Below are 22,623 nucleotides of genomic sequence, written 5' to 3'. Positions count from 1 at the left end.
CCATTCCATTAAATTACCATTGACATGATTCTCAACCAAAATATATATATATATACCATTTACTTTTTTTTTTTTTTGGCTAAAACCATTCACATTCACAAATAGGCTCAGGTGTAGTTAATCTTTGTCGTATAAGATGCGACTACAAATATTCTTTAAAGTTTAAGAAAATTCCTTGAAAACCTTAACTCACATATATGGCTCTCATAATAATTGCCTAGCACTGATAGCCTCGTTTTCCTAGATACTCTCATAAAATACTTCTAGTTTCCATTGTTGAAATTGCAGATTTAGGAGGTTGCTGGTGTATTGCGAATGGGCACTATGAGACAGAGGGTCCGGCCTTCACAAGTCAAACAATTCATTTTTAAATAGAGTTGGTGTGCAAGTATCGCTCAAGTTGCTATTTGTTAAAAGATTAATTCTATTGTATGTTTCAATTTTGGTGGTGACAGATTCTACTGTTCGAAAGCTGCTTCATGATTTATTGGGACAATATTTGTAAACCAAAACTAGGAGTAAGGAAGACTAAAACATACGCAACAACAACAAAGTCTTAAAATTTAAAATTATCTTAAGAGGACTCGGAGTAAGCAAATAGTCTCAAAATATATACAAATTTTTAAAATTATATTGACATTTTTGAAAATACAAAGAGTATGTTAAGTACAATAATGATTATTTACAATTGAAATAAAAAATATATATAGATAAGATGACCTCAAATGAATTTAGAATTTAATGTTGATGCCAAATGACTAGAAGTTCTTTCTTTCAAAGAAAATGTGACCAAAAAAGGCCTGTTACTTGACTGATGAGATATTAAAATGCAAAGGCTCTCTCAATAGAACGTGTTTCTTCTTTATTGAATCAAGTAAGTAAAAGGAGAGAGTACAAATAAATATCTGCTATTCTGCTATATACATCAGAGCAGAGCAAAGGAAATGAGGGAAAAGAAATGGCGCCAAAATTCTAACAAACTAACTACCTAGCTCTAACTACACGGAGCCAATCATGTCATGACACCTGGACAGCTTCAGTAACTGTTTCTGGTGTCAAGTTGTGCACGTGCTGATCTTGTGATTTCATTTAAGTCCAACACTGCCGTTTTGTGCCTTCTTAGATTTTTTTGTTCATATACACTATACGACACCGTTTCTTTTCTTTTCTTCACAGCATCGCCATCTGAGGAACAGAGAGACAGGCATTAATAAAGTGATCTTTATCTTTATATTTATATTTTTATCTCACTTTTGACTAACAAAAAGAAAAGTAGGCCTTTGTTTGTGTTTGAAGGAGATGCGAAAGATTGTTTTGATGCTCTTTCAGTTCAAGGTTTCCAGCCTAATTGGGTCATTAGTAACTTTGTTTGTGATATTCTTGCTTTAAGTAGGGCCTTTTTTTCTGTTTCCTTTGTTTGGGTTAGAAGAGTCTGTAACTCTGCAGCTCACTATCAGGGGCGGCCCAACATAATTTGGGGCCTAAGGCGAAAAATTTATACGGGGCCTTTAATATGTAAATATTAATTAAACAAAATTATTTAATACTAATCAAATTAAGGTTAATTTGATACATTAAATACATAAATAATACCAACTAGACTAATGTTAATTTCATATAGAGAATTGAATATCATAGTTGAATTATAAATATTAATAAAAAGAAATAAAAATATATTATGATTGAAAAAGATACTTTATTTTGGATATAAGACGATGCATAGTTAAATAAAGTTGTAATCTAATTTTTAATTTTATATTTTTATTTTAAGAGAGAGAGAGATAGATATTATTTGGTGTATGGTTTTGTAGGATATTAATTTACAAAAATCAAAGTCTCAAACTCTTAGAGAAGATTAATCTATAATTGATGATTTAACACATTTGTAACATCTTTTTGAAATATTTTAGAGTTTCAATTGAGTTAAGGTTCTATTGGTCTCGTACTTTGAGAGTCTTAATAGAAATGAAAAAGAAAAATGCGCTAATTAAAAGCACTATAAAATGTTCAAAATATAACGTGATATTATTTCTCATTGATAAACTTCATCAATTTAACTAATGAGTTTACATTACGTTTTTTGTGATTAATAACATGACAATTTGTAAGCCAATAGTAAAATTTTTATATCACTAATAAAAAAAAATGTATAACTTTTAGAAAATATATATGATTATATAAAAATTTGGGCATTTAACTATGAAAAGTGGGGCCTTTTTTTCCTAAGGAATTTTTTTTTTTTGGTGGGGCCTTAGGCCTAGGCCTAACTTGCCCAGGCCTTGAGCCAGCCCTGCTCACTATGCTGCCAAGATAGCTCTTAGGACCCCCTGCTCTATGTTTTTCCTTAAGGATAGTCTGCCACTAGAGTTACTAGAGGTTTGTAAGGCAGACTTCCCCCCTTGTTCTGCACTTTTTTAATGAAGTTCCATTCAAGTTTAGCAAAAAAAAAAAAAAAAAAAAAAAAAAAAAAAAGTTTAGCAAAAAAAAAAAAAGAAAAAAAAAAAAAGAAAAGTAGGCCTTTCTTTGAGTGCGCCCTTTATTCCTTACCCTGTAGAATAAAGTCTCCAAAAAAGAATCAAGTAAAAATGAGACGGCGTTCACATGTCTGACCAATTAAACATTCACACATACGAAGAAAGAGAAAGAAACAGCTTGAGTTTAAAGCAGCGTATGTGTGAAGTTGAAGTGGTGAGGAACCATTATATTATAGTAATGTAGGAAAAGACAAGGTATCTTTAAAAATGGTAACTTTTATTCTTAAATAGACTGTTGGATGTTGTTAGAGCATTTACACTGTGCATTAACTATTAAAATATACTAACTTTATAGCACGTGCATTATGATTTTAGTTAGAAATGCACTATTTAATCTTGAAACACAATGAGTGTATAGCAATTAAAGACATGATAAGATTAATATTTAACTCTAAAATTGAGCTCAATGATTGCGCATCAGACCAATGTATGTGAAATATTGGTTTCCTGCTTAGTGATGGAGGTAGAAATTTATACAAATCAATAATTTTTTGTTAAATGAATTAAAGATTACACATTAGAATGTATTAATTTTTTGTGGGTTCTAGTTAGGTTAATTGGTAAAAATATCATAGGTTGAAACTTTATAAATAAATAAAAAAGTTTTAGGTAACATAAAATGTATATAAATCAATTAATTTAAAGTAAATTAAATAATAAACGGCACTTTTATATGCCTTAATATACAAAGGAATATCATAGAAATACAATCATAACATCAAATGAAAACTTTTCTTTTTGTTTATGGGTTGCAATGTACAACATGTCTCAAATTTGTAACAATAAAATTTATAGCATTTTTTCTAAAAAATAAAAAATCCATGCATTCATGTATCTCTAATTCTCAAATTACAAAATGAAGAGGAGTTAGTTTTAGGGGGGAAAAATAAAGAAATTTTACTAAAGAGATATATTTTTGGAAAGATATAGTAAGATGTACCAAAAAAAAAGAAAAGAAAATACAAATAAATGTAGATAAATTGGGGTGTAAAGTGTTAATTCTTACTATTTAAAAATGATAATTAAATATAAAATTTACATGATCAAGTCATGAAAAGAAAATTCAAATCCAAATGATCTTGTATTGTAGAATTGAACAATGCCACGTACCATAAGATCAAAAAATAAAAAATGTTGAAGAATCATGTACACATAAATCTTTTTTTTTTTTTTTTTTTTTTAGGTTTAAAGTTTTTAGCTACTTCAATAACAAATACAATAAGAAATGAAGATCTGATTCGACATGTCGAGTATAAAGAATTTGTAGAACCAATACTTATTTTACTTAATCAGTACCAGCAGAGGAGAAAAGTGAGACAGGGAGTTTTAATTTTTCTACATAATCAGTTTGCAAGTGGCCTCACCATATCTTCCAGGAATCTTCCTGGTAAAATTATTGAAACATATGAGTTCCACTTCTGCTTCTATAATGACTAGAGTAACTTTCCATTCTGAGTCAAAGCAGCGTATACATGTCTGTAAATAAAGTTGAAGTGGGTGTAAGAAGACTAGCTAGGAAGACCTGCAAACAGATCATAGGTTAAGTAAAGAGTGGTGGAAATTAATTGGAAAGCAATACAGACAACGATCTTTATGGAATAGAATCCCGTGTGGACGAATGAATGTTGGCTCATTGGTAAAGTACAAGAAACTATAACGCAGCCTAATAGAGAAATCTATAATAAAACAATGCGTGTGCGTGTACTACGTAGGAAAATATATTATATTGGAAAAATGAACAAAAAAATCTATAATAAAGAGGCAAAGTTACATTCGCCAATAATAAAGAGGGGGAAATGAGCTGAGTCACAAATGCACCAAGATCTTTAAGGGGGTAAAGAGCACAGCCCACACCAATTGAGCTGAATCCCCAAATATTCAGTGGACCATTATATATTGTTGAGCCCAACTGGAACCCATCGAGCCAGTTCACATAAACAAGGATTAACTTCTTCTTCTTTTTTTGTTGAGAAAGTAAACAAGGATTAACTTGATATATTCACAAATGTTTTTTTTTTTTTTTTTAATTCAAATTTTATAGACTAAAATATAACCTGACCTAAATTTTATGGGTCAAAAGTCTATAATTTTATAGAAAAATAATTTATTTGATTAGATGTCCCTAATTTTTGTTTAAATGGTTATCGGTTGGTATTATACCTAATGTCAATTAGATGAAAAATGGTTCAGCTCAAAGAAGGTGAAGAAACAGAATATTTAAGAAAAGGATTAAATAGATTCTTGGATAGAGTTTAAAACTGCCAGAGCAATCATATCTTTGTGGAAAATTTTAATTGCAATTAAGGAAACCTTTAACCTGGTCATTGCAATAGGGTGAGTGTGTTGTAATCCAAACATATTATATTAGGGAAAAATAAAAGACAAAAATTAACTCCAACCAAGTTTTGGAGGAAAGCAATGAACACCAACAAAAGTCCTCATATAATGTGCAGCTGACAAGCTCGATCAAAAATCAAAAGTTAACATGATTAATGTTACATGTTTTTTCAAAAAGTTATAAGTAGAATAGAGAAAAAAGTGAAACAGATGCTCCGGCTTTCACGTCTCAAGTATTCATTTTTTCTACATAATCAATCACTTTGCAAGGCCTCTCCATTTTCCCGGAATCTTCCAGGAAATAAAAGATTTAGAATTATAGAAATATATGGGTTCTTTTTTAGCTGAGTCTGATTTATTCATAAATAGCCTAATTATTTAAAGCTCTATGAAGGTTTTGAGTGCAAACTTCATGGGATTCGATTTTTTTAGGGTAATACAAAACCTCCATGTCGTGTCCTAATTTTTCAAACATTCCTGTGTCTCTATGTCATACACATACCCATATTTGTATCCATGTCTATACTTCCTAGATTATAGTACATTTACCTTATTTTCAATTATGAAAAAGAAGAATTAGACATTTAATTTGTTCATATCCAACATATTAAAAGTATACTTGTAAGATTACCAGGATTGAAGTTCATAATCGATGAAAATGCTATCCTTGTGTCCTATCAATCCAATCACAGTCCAACAACACCAATAACTGCTATGTCATCAGTGTTCAGTCCTCCCTATTAGAACCAAAAAAAAAGAAAAACAACTAATTAGACAAGAGTGGTTCTAGAAATGGACTTAAATGTAATTACAACATCATGTTTAGATTGTTCTAAAATCAAATGCATGCATATTGACTCAGCCAGAAATCAAACAATGAAAACTACGTCTGAGATGCAAGAATCAATTTCTGAGGAGCTAAGAAACTTTCCTTTGCTGGGAGGCTGCAATTGCTATACTTTGTGCTTTATAAACAATAAGTATACTGATCTAAGTTATCTAACATCTTCTTACTGCCTAAAAAAGTCATTATGCTGACAAAGCAGCAATTTAGCAGATTCTATGGAGTTGAAGTGATAACTCATGAAGTAAGTAGCTTGGAATTCAATATACCGACAAAGAGTGATGGAGGTTTGGGTTGCAGGAGAGTTGCAGACTATAAAAAGGCAAAATGATGAGGTATACATGGAATGTTTTCGCTCAAACTGGCTCAATTGGGGTGGCTTGGACAAGAGAAAAATCTGCTGAGATCTATCCTTCTGGATGCTAAACTCCCTCAAAAATTCTCTTGGGGATGGAGGAAACTCCTCTACCTTAGAGAGTTAACAAGACAGTTTATATGATCTACTGTGGAGGATGGAAAAATAATATTATCTTGTGGGTATGGCTGCAGAGTAGTATATGATGTTGCAAGTAGTCTTAAGGCAAAAGTTTCAAGTGTATTGAAGGAAAAAAGCTATGTCTAGAAGCCACTTAGGTCTAATTCTCTGGTTTCTATACAAAGAAAACTTCCTCTGGTGGACATTGGAGACATTGAAAGACCCATTTGGATTCCTGCCAAGGGGAGCATTTATGCCAGTTAAGAAACCTAGAATCAAATTTCAATTGAGGTTGTCTGAGGTTGATTGGTGGAAGCTAATCTGGTTTTGTACCACCATTCCTAGACATGCTTCATCACTTGGCTTGCTAAGAAAAACAAATTACATACTTGGGATAAAAGCTTATAGTGGGAGTACAAGGTGATACTCTCTGTGCTTTCTACAGAAGCATAGGAAATCCAGACCATTTATTTTTCAAATGCAGTTTGTCAAAAAGATTATGGAGGGAAGTTATGAAGAGATGCCTAATAGACTATCCTGAAACAAATTAGAATAAGGTTGGTTGAATGGGGGTTAGAAAATTTAGAAAGTAAAAGCCTTCCTCATGTAAGCAACTTCAAATTTCCACATTTCAATGTAAAAAAAAGTGAGAATGCAGTACAATGTAGGGCAATATAAAATCAAGAAACTTAAAAAGATATTATCGAATTATATGACAAGTGCCTGATCATTATGATAATTAGCGTAGGTACTTATTAAACCTGAAAGGGAAATGTTTTGTGGAAATATATACAAGGAATTCTTCATCAAATAGACCTCATGTGAAAATAATCCTCCACAAGACTGAGTTTTAGAATGGAAAAATAGCCATCTATACTCTGAGCTTTGAATAATCACAGGATTTCTCCCAAAGAGAACATGTAGATGTCGGTAAAGGCTATCAAGTGAAAATTGGAGTTTTTTCTTGAAACTCCCAGGGAATGTCTAGCCATAAAACCTTACAAATTATATTGTGATAACCCAGTTTCCTATGAGATAAAGAAACATTTCAATGTATATGATCATCACTTAGTACAGATTTTCAGCATAGAAACATACTGAGCTTATACTCGTGGGCTTAATGGATTCACATTTCAAGCAGGTCAGTGTGGACATAATTTGTCCAATCTATTGTAAAGGGCAGGTGGATTTTCTGGCCAAGAGCAGTGCACTCACTGCTAAGACGCTTCATGGGGATTATATGCCTTCATAGGTCGTGGTACTATTTTGGTATTTTGTGCTGCTTTTTTCTTTATAAGTTGTGTTTATTATTGTATTCATAATGGGGGAACACTCATGGCTAGCTTTTCTTTAGCATTATATGTTTTATACTCTCTTTTGAATAAACTCACTGTCATGGACATAGTATATAGTAATATTAAAAAACAATTAAAGAAAGTTCTCTAGTAAGAGGCAACTTAATTGAAATTTGTAACAAATTGGCCATGATTGATAGCAATGAGGAAGCTTCAAGAGCATGGAGGGTGAATTTATAAGTTAACAGGGTATATTTAGGTTGTTTCACCAAAATAACTATATTTGAAAGACATGTAAGAGCTCCTTACAAGTTACAATATATGATCAACATACTGAAAGTGAAGACATTAGGCAACACTTCATCCACATAGATATTAGTCTTAACACTTGGTCACAAGCACCAAGCAACATAATTTTCAAGACAATGGTGTATTCAGGTTCTTTTTTTTTCTTTTTTGTATAAAATTTTATAACAAGACAATGGAAACAGAAAAATGAAAACCAAAGATTTGGAACAATACAGGAGGTACCATCAAGAGGGTAATCCATGAAAAGAAAGAATTCTTATAAGATAGGAACAAAACTTGCCTTTGGGGTAGCAACTCAAACCACAAGTGCCCTTCCTTTAAGGGTATATTGAGCCACAAGCATTTTTGAGTCTAATAGCATGAATATCAGATAATTTAATTGGCAAGAACGTCCACTTCCTCAATCTACCTTGATTAAATATTATAATTGTCTAGCAGCTTAATACATAAGAATCCTGAAGAGACATAGCCAAACCAATTAGTCACAAAGCTGCAGAAACCCACCATCCAATACAGTTTAATGCGGAAACACAGGGTATGTATACCATATAAGAGAGGTAGAAACTTAAGTAAATAGTTCCCATTTGTATGGAAGAATTTTACCAAAAAAACATAAGTTGTTGAAGATATTATAGAATGTTAAGGCTGCTGACAAAAAATGAGATAATTCAAAACACAGCTAGGCTTAGAAATAATGAAGAGAATGCCGCATGCATGGCAAACTGAAAGGTATATAACACGCCATTTGAATTGGGTAAGTATATTCTGTACTCGTTGGGTCATCATCGTATTTATTACTAATTTTCAATGCCTATTAAGAAGGCCCTGATAAATTTGGGCCCTGAGCAACTCCAAATCATAAATAATATCACACCAAATATATAGAGTTAACATCCCACACACATACCCCTTATGCAAGTCCATCAAGCTATGGGGTAAGTTTTGTGGCTGGATTAACAACATAAAATAACTCAGGGCCCATTTAAGAAAAGAAATGCCAAGGAATTAAAAAGAAAAAATATATATACAGCTAGAAACAAGTTCTGTTTAGAGAATAGCAAGAAAGACAGCGCGACTTACAAAGAAAATCAGAGAAAAATAGTGTATTAGCCTTGCAGATTCATCAAAGCTACCAATTTCACTGGGATTTCTCTTCCTCGTAATCAAAGTCATCTTGTTCTTGTGTGCTTGAATTCCCAATCCAATTTCCCAAATGTGGAATGAATCTTTCAATTAAATCAGGGAGCCGTATCCTCTTTGGGTGTGGTACATCTACCTTATTATAGGTAACTTCTCCACTAGGTCCATCCCCATCCCCATCATGGTCATCATGACTTCGCTTAATTATGGTATTTTTTGCTAAATCATCTAAATCATCCTCATAAGAAGTGATGCTGCAGCTACAGGAGCTAGCCATATTTTGTTTGAGATCTTCAATGTCTTGCTCATATACCAAACGAGCCCCGCATCTCGTCACCTCCAAGCCTGTACCTTCAATTTCAATTCCAACATCAACTTGACTCAATTGATCATTAGCATCGACTTGACTCAAGATCTTGTCCCATAGCCCTTCCATAGAAAAATATTTTATCCAAAGGTGATTTGAATCAATCTTACCAGATTGCTCAGAAAAACCAAAGCTTAAGTAATCTGGAACTTTATATCCATTGACATTACAGAGAAAATTAATAAAATGAGTAACTGGATGATTTTCCGAACTTTCTTGAGGATGTTGGAGTGGATAATGCTCGCAAAGTACAAAAACAACACACAGAGCAATTCCTATAAAACTTGGAGGCTCTTGTAGATTCAATGAAGGCCCCTCACTTTGATGGCTAAACCATTTCGGAATTCTACTTCCAGGTATAAGAATATTTTGGAGACCTAAATCTGGTCTCTGAAACACACAAATCAAGATATTAGAATTTCAAGAGAGAGAGAGAGAGAGAGAGAGAGAGAGAGAGAGAGAGACCTGAATGTAACGTCTCAACATTGTTAAGAACATGCCACTGTAATCTTGATTGTCATTTAATTTGAAGCAGTTAAGAAGATAAAGATGTGGATGAAAATCTTCTTCTGGTCTTAAGGGTAATGTTTCGAGTGAGGTACAACCTTCTGCCCCCAAATAATCAATACTTAATGGAAGCTGTGGCAGTGACCGTAGATTAGTGCAACCACTCAAATAAAGAGAATCCAGTTTAGATAGTCGAATGATATCTTCAGGAAGGGAAACGAAATTATTTCCCTTTAGATTTAAATTTGTTAAAGAGTACAAACAACCAATAACATCAGGGACTGCCTGTAGATTGCAATAACTTAGATTCATATAGGTCAAAGAGGATAAGCCTGATAGAGCAAGCATTGACATGCCCATGGGATCTAGACTTCTTCTTTGCAATAAAGGAAAGTTGAGGAGTTTATTTGATGGTTTAGATGATAGAAAATTACATCCACGGAGAGAGAGATTTTGGAGATTTTTTAGGAGAACCATGGACGAAGGTAACTCTTTTATAGCAGTTCTACTCCCATCTAGCTCCTCTAGAACTTCAATATTTCCCAAGTTCTCTGGTAATTTGTCAAGTTTTGAGCAGTCAGATATATTGAGAGTTTTTAAAGACGTCAAACTACAAATTGAAATAGGAAGACTTGAAAGGTTTTTGCAATCTCTTAGATCCAAGTCTATAAGGCCAGTTGAGTGTTCCACTAATAATGATGGATCTTTTATAGCAGTCTCACTCAAACAAAGTTTTGACAAATGTGACATATTTTTCACAATCTCTGGAAACTTCTTCAATTTTGAACAACCACCAAGATCGAAAAATTCAAGAGCTTCCAAGTTGATCTTGTGAGGAAGGCTTTTGAGACATTTGCAACCATTCAAATCCAATCGAATAAGCCGTTTGAGATCTCCAATAGATGCATGAATCTTATATAGTCCTGTACAACGTCGAAGAATTAATTGCTTAAGATTTGGGGCTCCACTTAGGTCCGGGATCTCAATCAAGTTTTGAGAGTCACTCAAATCAATGAGTTTTAACTCGTTTAAAATCTATTATAAACCAATAAATAATTAGACTAGCTCAAGCATTAGTGAAAAAGCAGGAAATACAAATTAGTATAAGTGAAAAATCTTACTATAATTCCTTTCCATAGTTGTTTGATGTCGCTGCAATGCATTCTTAGTTCAACAAGTTTATTTGGTTGGAAATTGGTCGGCATTGATTTTAAAGGATATCCATGCCAATCAATTACACGTAACTCATTAGAAAGATAATTGAGGCCTTGTGGAAGTTGGATAGGACCTCTAATGAGGTCTTGTGGAGGATGCACATAACCAATTTTAAGAAATCTCAAATTTTTCATCTTTGAGAAGGCTTTAGCACTCAAGTGTTCCTTTGCTTCAATAGGCATGTTTAGCATTATGCCTTCAACTACCTCTGTTCCCTAATAACCAAGAACAATGAAATTAGAGTAATTGACAAATATTTAGAAGAAATTGTTAAAATATATATAATTCTATAAGTTTAGGTCTAGAATGGACAACTTACAGTACTATTCTTCAATATATGAAGGACATCCTCATAACGCCATAACCTACTTCGATGACCAGGCTCTTCAGGGGATTCACGGCGAACAATTTCTTGGCCCATTTCTTGTAGCAAATCATGCATCCACAAAGATTCATGCATCAACAAACTTCTCTCTCTATCAATGGTTATGAGCGATTTGTCTATAAGAACTTCAATATTGTAGTTTGGATAGTAACCAAAACTTTCTAGTATATCTCTTATGCAATTTTTGTTCTCTCCTTTGAAAAAACATGCAATATCCAAAAACAATTCCTTTTGAGTATACATCAGACCATCAAAACTTATTTGAAGTATATTTAGAATGTTTCTATCAGGTTCTTGTTTTAGTTTATATAAGGCACTTTTCCATTCATCTATTCTTTTTTCAAACAACAAAGAACCTAAAACTTTAAGAGCCAAAGGAAGGCCATTGGCATAATTCACCAAGTCCTTAGACAAATCCACATAATTTTCTTTAGGATAGGGTTTCTTGAAAGCTCTCCAACTAAAAAGCTGCAAAGCATCGTTGTCATTCAATCCCTTCATTGTATATATATCATTTATACCACGTCTTCTCAACAAGTGCTTATCTCTACTTGTTACAATGATTCTACTCCCTGAACCAAACCAATCATGATTCCCAACTAATGCTTCTAGTTGTTCATCTCCATCCACATCATCAAGAACAATAAGAACCTTTTTGTTACGTAGTCTATTCCCTATAACATTGGTCCCCTCAAAAACATTCGATATATTTTTTCTACTTCCCTTAAGGATGTTAGAAAGAAGTTGTTCTTGTAAAGAAACTAGATGATGATTTTTAGTTTTTTCTCTTACATTAGCTATAAAGCTGCTAGCTTCAAAGCTACCAGAAATTCTTTCATAAATTTCTAATGCAAGAGTTGTTTTACCCATTCCACCCATCCCGCAAATCCCAACAAAACGAACACCACCCGACCCTTCAACTAAATATAAATCCAACATTTCCATCATAGGAGATTCTATTCCAACAAGTTCCTTGGAAATGGCACTTCGAAATATAAGATTCAATTCACTAGATATCCTTTCAATGATTTCTTGGATAATTATTGATTCATGCCTGCAAAGAAGATAGCAAAAAAATAATTTTGATGACTATATAATATATAGCATAAATACAGGAGACAAAATATTCAAAATACAATCTTAGATTCATTGAGCAAAGTGGAATCTAAAAAGTGCATAATTTGATTTGTTTGTCACGTCGGATAGTCTATGTGAGAACCATGTGTTTCCTTCTAATTGTAATAGTTTAATGGGTTAAGAGTGTGCCTAATTTGTCACGCTCTAACTATCGCGATAGTTAGAGTGTGACAAATTTTAATGTCATTTTTTGTAAGTTTCTCAGATTTTAATTTTCACACTCCTTTTTTCTATTTCTTTTATCTTCACAATAAGAAAAAAGATAAAATAGATAGACCAATTGAAGTACTTAACTATTTACTATATATTTATGCTTCTAGCCTATTTATTTGCGCAGAACATTTTAACTGCTCAAAGAAGAAATTCTACAAGAAATAAAAATTAGATGAAAATACAATGTTATTGTGAGGTATTGTGCTCTTTATTTTGTAGTGATTGAGTTTTTCAATTGATTATTTATGCTTGCTATTGCTATATTGTTAATTGGCTAATGATGTATAACATTGGGCTATAAATTGGTGGATTAGCTTAAAATTGGAATTAGCCGTAATTACAGCTTGGGGTCTAAATCATTACCATAATTAAAATTTGGTAATCTCAAGAAAGAAAGGCAAAGAAGAAAAAATTATTAGGTTCACCGAGAGGATTGCTGATGTGGTCCTCCCAACCAATGAAATGATACCATTTATGCAAATATGTGAGTGGGTGTCCTAAACAGCAAGAGGAATAAAAAATAAAAATTACCAGGTGATGTTATATTTGCATATATTACAGCATTTTATTAGTTGGAAGGTAAGGGAGAACCATGTCAGCAGTTCTCCTAATGGACCTAACAATTTCTCGCGAAGAATAGGAGAATGTAGTGAGAAATAAAATTGTGTTTGACATGGCATTTTTCTAACCTTTATATCATTTATTTGCCATGTGTCATCCATCAAAATAAAAATGGGAGAGAATGGGAGGGTTTCAAATGGGAGGCAAGCCAAATGCAAAATGATATGGGTATGACCACATGAGAAATATACTATGAAAAGAAGTATATATGGGACTAGACCATGCATGTTCGAACTTTGGAAATTACAAGCATATTGATTAAGCATATGTCTAAACACTACTGGCGTGATCAGGACCTAGCTTAAGTCCTGTTACAAGATAATAGTTATTAATTGGCAGAGCCAAGATTTAACTTTAAGGGGGCAAAATGTATAAGTGACGCACATCAGGGGTGGCGCAAAGTGTTAATCAGGGTGGTCACATGACCACCCTAAATTTTTTTTTTTTTTTTTAATATACCTTAAATTTTTTTTAAAAAAAATTAATATGGGTCTTTTGACCACCTAGAAAAAAACTTGACCACCCTAAAAAGAACTTGAATACCCTTAATAAAAATTGAGTCCATTACAATTAAAATTCAACCTTTCCAAAATTTTGGTCCATTGAATGTTAAGCTAAAAAATTGTGAAAAAAACTATGTTCACAACATTTTTGCAACATTTTCGTACCAAATCATAAATAGTAGGTTGTTACTGCTAAACAGATAATTAATTTCAATGGTAAGTTCAAATTAGAACCAATAAAAACTTACCGCCAAGGCTTTATTGTGAAAGTGTTACAAAAATATTGTGAATGTAGCACTTTAAAAAAGTTGCCCAAACAAACAAATTAGCCTAAAAACCCAAGTCAAACTTTTAATTGTGATTTTTAAAATTGTGTTTTCAAATGGCATATTTTAAAATTGCTATTTTTTTATATAAAAAAAAAAGACACTTTTCAAATAGCTAGTCTGTTAATTCTTGCTTTAGTCTTTAACTAAATTTATTGGATTTATGTGATACATTTTTTTCAAAAAGATAATGCATTTTGTTTATATTATTACTTATTTAGGCAATATGTTGGTAATTAAATGGGAGATCAGTAGCTTAATAATTGCTTGGTTGGGTATATTGAAAAAGATGTAGTAAATAACATTAATAGTGAAACTATCATATCACACAACGATTTCAAAATATAAAAACTTGTGAAATGAAATTTTAAAACTTTATGTATTTGCGTATGTTTTTATTTTGTGATGTTAATATATTCAAATTTTACTTTTATTAAAAAAATTTAATGACCACCCTAACAAAAATTCTTGGAGCCGCCACTGACGCACATGCATGAATATGCCATTTTGTGATTTTTTTTTTTTTTTTGTGTGAAAGGTATTAGACATTCTAAGCTAAAAGAAGGCAAGCATTTGAATTGAGGCCAAATATAAGAAGCAAAGCTTCATTGACTCTACAAATCATCTATATATATATATATAGAGAGAGAGAGAGAGAGAGAGAGAGAGAGAGAGATGCATTTCTTTTTTTTGATTTAGCCCCAAAAACTTAACCTAAGATGTGTGTATAATTGTAAATGCTTTTAATTGTACCTATGCATATAGATGAGGTTATAGACTAGTTTATATAATGTGAATTACCAAGTCTTTTTCTTTTTTCTTTTTTTGTCTACATTGAGTAATTCAGTAACAGACTACCATGCCTCATACAATGCAAAGGCTCTTCAACCAAAGTCAAACTTGAGCTTATAATTTCCTAAGTCATAATATACATACAAGGGACAAACAGAAATTTTCTCTAGTTAATCAGATTACAAAAAGCAAATAAAATTTGTCATGTTATTCCAGGGGAAAGTCAGCAAAGCTTTAGTGTAGAAAAATTACCATATTGATGATAATGTGAACAAAAGTACTCTAGCGAAAGACAAATGTTACCTATCATGTAAATCCCATCCAGAGATATTGCCCACTTCTTTCAAAGCAGCTTTCCATGCTTGCACATCCTTGTTGTTAACCTTGGGATCATTTTCATGCTTCTCGAAGGCTTCAGCAAGAATACCCGTCTGATTCCGTACATCAGAGGGATCCACATGGTAAAAGATGGGAAAAACTGTCAACTTTGTCTCTTCTATGCATTCAATAATCTTTACTAGTTCAATCAAGCACCGTCTTGAAGAAGCATAGTTTGTTGAGAGAATGATGATTGCATACTTGGATTCTTCTATTACTTTCAAGAGCTGTGAAGAAATATACTTTCCTTGCTTATGTTTCTCATCATCATCCCTGAAGGTGATAATACCCTTTCGTTTCAAAGTAGTATAGAGATGGTTTGTAAAATTCTTGCTAGTGTCATCACTGCAAAAACTAAGGAACACATCATATTTCAAAGAAGAAGAAGAAGAAGAAGAGGAGGAGGAGGAGGAGGAGGAGGAGGAGGAGGAAGCTGTTTGAGTGGACATAAAAGGATATGGAAGAAATTGGATCAATGACCAAAAATTTCAGTCACTTTCCCCGTAAAAAACCACCAAATTAAGATAACCAGGAAAAAATAAAGAAACAAGAAAAAAACTCAGTAAACCGAAACGCTGATGAGGGGCCAATCTTGGCAGGTGAAAGCGAGTGAGGTTGAAATTGAGAATTGGGTTAGCGTTCAGCTGCAAAGAAAGTGAAGAAAGAAGAATAAGAATAAAGAGATAGTCGGAGTTAGTACGCTATCTTTTTTATTCATGTTTACCTTTTGCAGTCGAGTGAACAAAACTGTCTTCCTTTCCATTAAATTACCATTTACATTATTTTAAAAAATATATATCATTTAAATACTTTTTTTTTGTTGCTAAAACCATTTACATACTTAGAGTTTAGTCATTTATTATTTATACCATAATGTTTAAATACTTAAGTATCAATGTTATATAGCGTTTTATTCAAACTTTCTACCCATGTTCAATGTTATATATCCTTTAAGTATCAATTAAATTCAAAATGATGTAATTGTAACATAATAAAAATAGTCGTTTTGAACACATGAAAAAAGATATATATATATATATATATATATATATAAACTACATTAGCGTTATTAAGGACTAATTTGTAGGAGTAAATGAATATTAAGGCAAATGATCTTTCTTTATACATTAGAGGGACTCAAGATACAACATAAATGTGCACTCACATGCTTAATATGCTCAAGTGTAGTTAGTCTTTCTCGAATAGGATGTAGTTACATATGCTCTTTACAATTTAAAAAAAAATTCCCTAAAATCTCAACTCGCATATACGATTCTCACAATAATTGCCTAGTGCAGAATCAATATGCTAGGTTTGATGTGGCCTCATTTTATTAGCGACTTTCATGAATAAGGTTTGATGTGGCATGTCAGAAGTTATTTTCCTAACCTAATTGAGCAATTTCTCAGAAGATAATGGTTTATGGTATTCGTTATTGTTTTAACTAGTAGCAGACCCACGCGATGCGTGGGAATATACAACTATTTTGTAACGTCGTATAATGTATGATTTATTCTATAAAACATACTGGAGATATTATTTCTAAAATTATTTTTCATCTCTCCATCTCTACAAATATATCATTCTATTATTTTGAGTTTTTTTTTTTTTTTTAAATCTTAGATGCATTTGATTGATATTATTCCTTTTTTTTTTTTTTTTTGAGATAAAAGATAGAAATACTATTCTTTTTTCAAGTGATCTATATTATTCAAACTTTTGTATAGTGATTAGTGTGTTATGGTTTTTTTCTTCTAACAACTAAAACTTTTAAGTTCCAAAATTAATTATTTGAATTTCTCATTCTCTTAAGAACATTATTGTAGGGTCGCAATTTGGGGCACAAGCCCAAAGTGTATGGGATCTTGGTCTAAGGGGCCCAATACAATGAATTTGTAGAGAGTGGGTCGAAGAACTAATACCTAATGAATCGTACAACGGCAAGTGTTAAGTTAAATGTCAATCAAGCACAAATAAGAGATATTGGTGTCAATGAACTTTCAGTTCGAGGAGGCAATAATTATATATGTTCATCACAGTTAGATATTAAGACAGTTTAAATTGCTACAGTGTTCTCTCTCCTCTTTTTTCTCTCCCATCTCATGGAGGGTCTCTCACATTATATAACTCCCTTTGGATCATCTTGATCCTACATTTGTTGATCATCTGAGCCCTCACTTGAGTACCTGTCCAATCAGACACCCTCTTTGGTTTTCTGTGAGTTGTGGTAGCCAAGGCAGTACTGTTCAGAGGTCTTCTCCACATAAATGCGGCCAGAAAAGCAGTTGCAATGCATTTAATGCGGTGGCAGCAGCTTTCCCTTAGATATTTTTGGGCTTCCTTCCTTCTCGTTTGTTCATGAGGCACGTCCCCATCATTGGGGCTTCTTGGAGGGTCATTCTAATTGCTGGAATACATACTTGAGCTGCATACGTCATATTCGAAGGAGGAATTCCTCCTCGAACCACCTTCCATTCGTTCCTTACTCATGAGACTTTAAATAGGAACCCTCAATGACTATTTGCCCCTCCTCGGACCATTCAGCGTCCTCGGACAAAACCAATGCCCAATATATGATCTTGGGCCTTTGCCCCTACAATAGCCCCTCAAAATTCCGGTTTTTCCCTCTTATCCGAGGAGAAAATGTGGGATTTTGATATTTAAGGGATAAGACCCACTAATCCTTTGATTTACACGTGTGGGAGCACGGTTTTACGCGCCTCATAATTGTTACTAACGCTTCGTAGCCCACGAGGCGCCATTAATTACTCTAGGCGGCTTTATGTGCCTCGCATCCAACTGTGAGGCGCTGATCCAACAGTTAGCATTTTTTCCCTAGAATTCTGAGCGGGAGTTGTCCCACTCACTTTCTCCCTCTATATAAAGCCTTGAGGGAAGCCATTTTTCTCCTTTCTTCAAAAATCTTCAACTGCTCTAGAGAATTTTTGCGTTCCGTCTCACAAAACACTCTACATTACTGAGTCCCCATAGCTGTTTCCTATAAGAAATCTTCACAAATTTTCCTAACGGTTTTAGGGATTAGCATACGTGTTCCTGTAAGTCTTTCATTTTTTCATATTCTTCTTTTTCTTCTCGGCCTTCTTCCTCGGCCTTTTTCTTGTGGAAGCCTTTCCTCGTGTCATTTCTGTTCACTTAGATGGGTAGGTTCAAGCACCTGGTAGATTTGCCGGCCGGCATGGAGGGCTTTAGGGCCAGATACCATATCCCACAAGGAGTGGGTTTAGAATATTGTCCTTCGGACCAAATACTCACTGACAAAAGGACGGGTCAAGTCATCATTTCTATGATTGCTTTCATAAAGGGAGGAATGACGCTTCCCATGGGTAGGATAACCAGAGATTATTTGATTAACCATAGGCTGACCCCCTACCAGTGCGCCCCCAATATGTTCCGGGTTCTAGGATGCGTAGATGCCCTAAACGACTAGATGAACCTCGGCCTCACATGGCACAACGTTGCTCACTTGTACGAGTGCCACTCCCTTTCGAGGGATACTACCTCAAATCTCGGTCCGACGAGGTGAGGCTGATATCTTGCCTTCCAAAGTCCAACAAAGGCTTGAAGGACGATTATCTGATCGTTTCCGGGAAATGGCATTACGGTCTTCACTGCCCAGTTAGGGCAGGAACACCAGGTGGGGTATTCTAGGATTAGGTCCCTTGGCCGGGATCTTAGTCTTCTTAGCTTTTCCTTCACTTGTTCTAGTTATTTGTTTTCTCAAACTAACCATAATTTCCCTTTTGGATGTTTCGAAGACAAAGATCACGTCACCCCGAAGCTCATTCTGGTCAACATTCAAGCTCTCAATTACCTCCTTAGGTCGAAGATTTTCGTGAGTGAAGACGGACAGTTGCGGGCCGCTCATCTCATTTTGGACTACGAGTCGCTGTCACGCATCTTCCAGGACGTAGGCTAGGTAATCAGAGCCGGGAGTTCAAGATTGGCTCGGATCGACATTTCCAAGTTGGGATTCCTGGCTCGAAGAGACCTTCCACCCGTTCAGCCGCCCGTTCAGCGTGTTCTTCAAAGGGTAGCCGGTCCTAGAGAGGAGATTGACTCTACTCACTCATCCCTTGAAGCTGAGATTGATCAATTCCGCTTTAACAATGAGGGTGAAGTGCCGACAAGGCCAATAGAGCTCTCGGACTCTGACCTGACCTTGACCGATTCTTCGCAGCACATTCTCCGAGGTTGATAGTTGCCCAGATTGATACCAGCCAAGAAATTGAAGAGGAAGGCATGGATCTTAAGCAAAGGTCCAGCCTAAAGGGCCTAATGGCCAATAGGAACAAGGGACAATCCTGCCAGAGATGTCCCTAAGGTACAAGTTCCTCCCAGCCTCCCCCCTCCTCCTCCTCCTCCTTCCACTGACCTCGGCCTGCAGGCCAACCCGAATCTGAGGAGGAAAAGGCCAATTGATGATCTGGAGGAGGGAAAGGTCAGACCGCAAAAGGCCAAACAGCAGAAGAAGGCCAAGGAGCCCAAAGATAAAAGGGCCAAATCCGTGGACAGTTGGGATGAGGCTGCCATGCGTAAGGGGCAATGTACATGGTCCCCTCGGCTTGAGCTAGATGGCGCCCCCATTTCCTGGGATGCCACGATTTGGGAGTCCCAGAGGGGACAGGTGACATACCTCGCCGAGGCTTTGCAGCAGCCCCTTCTCCTTCCCCGGGACATGGATAGGCTTAGGAATACAAGGCAGCCGAACCTCTTCATGTCGTTGAAAAGGGACCTTGCAATGGTAAACCAAAACCCTTCATCATTCAAATTCTGGATTCTATGTTTATTTACTTGTTGCCCATGTTTTGATGGTCCTTCCACTACCTTTATGCAGGTAACCCAGCAAATCTACGTGGCTGAGGAATGGGCTAAGAACTCCCGAGAGGAGGTAAACCCTGAGATTCAATCCTGCCTCGTAGCTGAAAAAGCTGTCGAAGTCCTTAGGCAAGAGAAGGAGAGTCTGGCTGAGAAGATCAAAGAGGCTATCCAGGCCCAAGACAGTGCCGAGGCGGGCCTTAAGACCACAGAGAGGTAGGCCGAGGACATGCGCCAGAAGCTGCATGTAACAGAAATAAACCTGGCCACCGAGAAGCAAGTAGTCCTGGACCTCAAGACGCAGCTGCAACAAGCCAAGGAGGCGGCTTAGCTGGCTAAGGAAGCAGTTGAGGCCGCGGTGAAGGCCTCTTATGAGCGTGGGGTGCGGGACACAGAGACCAGGCTGACTGAGGAGGTGGCCGTGGTTTGTAGGGACTACTACACCGAGTCCTGGGGAGTGGCAATGGACCGAGCGGGAGTCCCTGCAGACTCTGAGATTAGGAGGGCCGAGAATATCTTCTTCCCAAAGGATATTCAAGAGATTCCTGATTCGAACCCTCCTGCCGAGAAGCTCTTTCCCGCCCAGGCGGCCTTTCCTGACAACGACGTTCTTAGGGGGGGAGGAGTGGACAAGGAGGCTCAACCACCGGCCAAGGATAAGCCATCCGAGGATTCCTTCACAATCAGGGATGTCATCTCGCAGGCCAAGGATGCTGAATCTAAATCAAAAGCTAAAGGTGCTCATTCCGAGGCTGCTGATCCCAAGAAAGATCCCCCTAAGGACAAGGCCTAGAATTATAGACGTAGGATTTTCTTTTGTTACTCTGTTTTTGTTTTCCATTCCTGTGGCTTTTGCCACTGCTTATAATGTAAATTTTCCTTAAGTTTAATGAATGAACTTCTTTTCTATTTTTGGGTCTTTATTTTCATTACTCTCAATTTTATTGTTATTATAAGTGAGATTGGACAATTGTTGCTCCATTTCTAATAGTAATTCATTACTCATATTTCAAGAAATTGACTAAGTATGAACAAGATATAGATATTTTACATTCGTGATACAAATTAACTCTTACATAGTGAATGTTGGATTCGAAGGGCGCAAGAAATATGCTTGAATAAATCTCTAAAGTAATTAATTTTCCCTAAGCCTGTGGTGCGGGGAGCCATGCAGGACTTAGGTTCTATTTAACACTTGAATAAATGAGAGAAGTAATTAATTTCTCCTAAGCCTGTTATCCGAGGAGCCATGCAGGACTTAAGTTCTGTTTAATACTTGAATAAATGAGAGAAATAATTAATTTTTCTAAGCTTGTTGTCCGAGGAGCCATGCAAGACTTAGGTTCTGTTTAACACTTGAATAAATGAGAGAAGTAATTAATTTCCCCACAGGGTCTGAGGATCCATGCAGGACTTAGGTTCTGTTTAACACTTGAATAAATGAGAGAAGTAATTAATTTCCCCTAAGCCTGTTGTCTGAGGATCCATGCAGGACTTAGGTTCTGTTTAACACTTGAATAAATGTCTGAAGTAATTAATTTCCCTTAAGTCTGTTGTCCAAGGAGCCATGCAAGACTTAAGTTCTGTTTAATACTTGAATAAATGTTTGAAGAAATTAATTTCCCCTAAGCCTTTGGTCCGAGGAGCCATGCAGGACTTAGGTTCTGTTTAATACTTGAATAAATGTCTGAAGTATTTAATTTCCCCTAAGCCTTTGGTCCGAGGAGCCATGCAGGACTTAGATTCTGTTTAACACTTAAATAAATGTAAGAAGTAATTAATTTCCCTTAAGCCTGTTGTCTGAGGAGCCATGTAGGACTTAGGTTCTGTTTAATACTTGAATAAATGTCTGAAGTAATTAATTTCCCTTAAGCCTTTGGTCCGAGGAGCCATGCAGGACTTAGGTTTTGTTTAATACTTGAATAAATGTCTGATAAGAAGCACGAGGGATTTATGAATCAGAAGAACTTATCGAGAAAGGAAACTTCCATTAATAATAGTACCTTTTCAGGTTGTTTACATTCCAAGGGCGTGGTATTACATGCTCATCTAAATCTTCTAGAAAATATGCCCCAATGCTAGTCACTGAGGTGATACGATATGATCCTTCCCAATTTGGCCCAAGCTTCCCCCATGCTGGATTTTATGCAGTGCCTAGAACTTTCTTCAACACTAAGTCCCCAGGCACTAGTGGCCTTATCTTTACTTTGGCATCATAACCTTGCTTAAGCTTGTTTTGGTAGTAGGCCAGTTGGACCATTGCCCTTTCCCTTCTTTCTTCGATAAGGTCCAAGCTTTTTTTTAGTAGCTCGTTGTTGCTGCTCGGGCAGAATGAGCTGGTCTTTAGCATCGGAAAGCTTGTTTCTAGAGGAATAACAACCTCGGCCCAATAAGTCATTGAAAATGGGG

At 35.3% G+C, this 22,623-nt stretch overlaps 1 protein-coding gene across 2 annotated transcripts; it reads right to left on the bottom strand.

The window, feature by feature from the left end:
* Positions 1 to 2,514: 2,514 nt before the first annotated feature.
* Positions 2,515 to 15,921, bottom strand: LOC115989161 (TMV resistance protein N-like). 2 transcript variants are annotated; one of them, XM_031112818.1, is made up of 8 exons: positions 15,304 to 15,921; positions 11,343 to 12,462; positions 10,930 to 11,238; positions 9,767 to 10,843; positions 8,875 to 9,691; positions 5,503 to 5,608; positions 3,899 to 4,056; positions 2,515 to 2,548 (listed from the first exon to the last, which is right to left on the bottom strand). In XM_031112818.1, the coding sequence occupies exons 1-5, from the start codon at positions 15,825 to 15,827 to the stop codon at positions 8,933 to 8,935; spliced, it is 3,789 nt and encodes a 1,262-aa protein (XP_030968678.1). In that variant the 5' UTR covers positions 15,828 to 15,921; the 3' UTR covers positions 2,515 to 2,548; positions 3,899 to 4,056; positions 5,503 to 5,608; positions 8,875 to 8,932. The 2 variants fall into 2 exon arrangements, with proteins under 2 accessions (XP_030968678.1, XP_030968679.1); XM_031112819.1 differs by lacking the exons at positions 2,515 to 2,548; positions 3,899 to 4,056; positions 5,503 to 5,608 and adding an exon at positions 8,080 to 8,249.
* Positions 15,922 to 22,623: the final 6,702 nt, after the last annotated feature.

Source organism: Quercus lobata, chromosome 5 (assembly GCF_001633185.2).
Source record: "Quercus lobata isolate SW786 chromosome 5, ValleyOak3.0 Primary Assembly, whole genome shotgun sequence".
Classification (NCBI taxonomy): domain Eukaryota; kingdom Viridiplantae; phylum Streptophyta; class Magnoliopsida; order Fagales; family Fagaceae; genus Quercus; species Quercus lobata.
Note: the sequence above shows the minus strand (reverse complement) of the source record. Positions and strands in the feature narration are given on the sequence as shown.

Excerpts from the sequence above, each read along its gene's own strand:
- LOC115989161 (XM_031112818.1), bottom strand. The coding sequence starts at position 15,827 with ATGTCCACTCAAACAGCTTCCTCCTCCTCCTCCTCCTCCTCCTCCTCC. Across the intron at positions 11,239-11,342 it reads ATATATTGAAGAATAGTACT|GGAACAGAGGTAGTTGAAGG; the intron begins GTAAGTTGTCCA and ends CTTGGTTATTAG. Across the intron at positions 10,844-10,929 it reads AACTATGGAAAGGAATTATA|ATTTTAAACGAGTTAAAACT; the intron begins GTAAGATTTTTC and ends GGTTTATAATAG.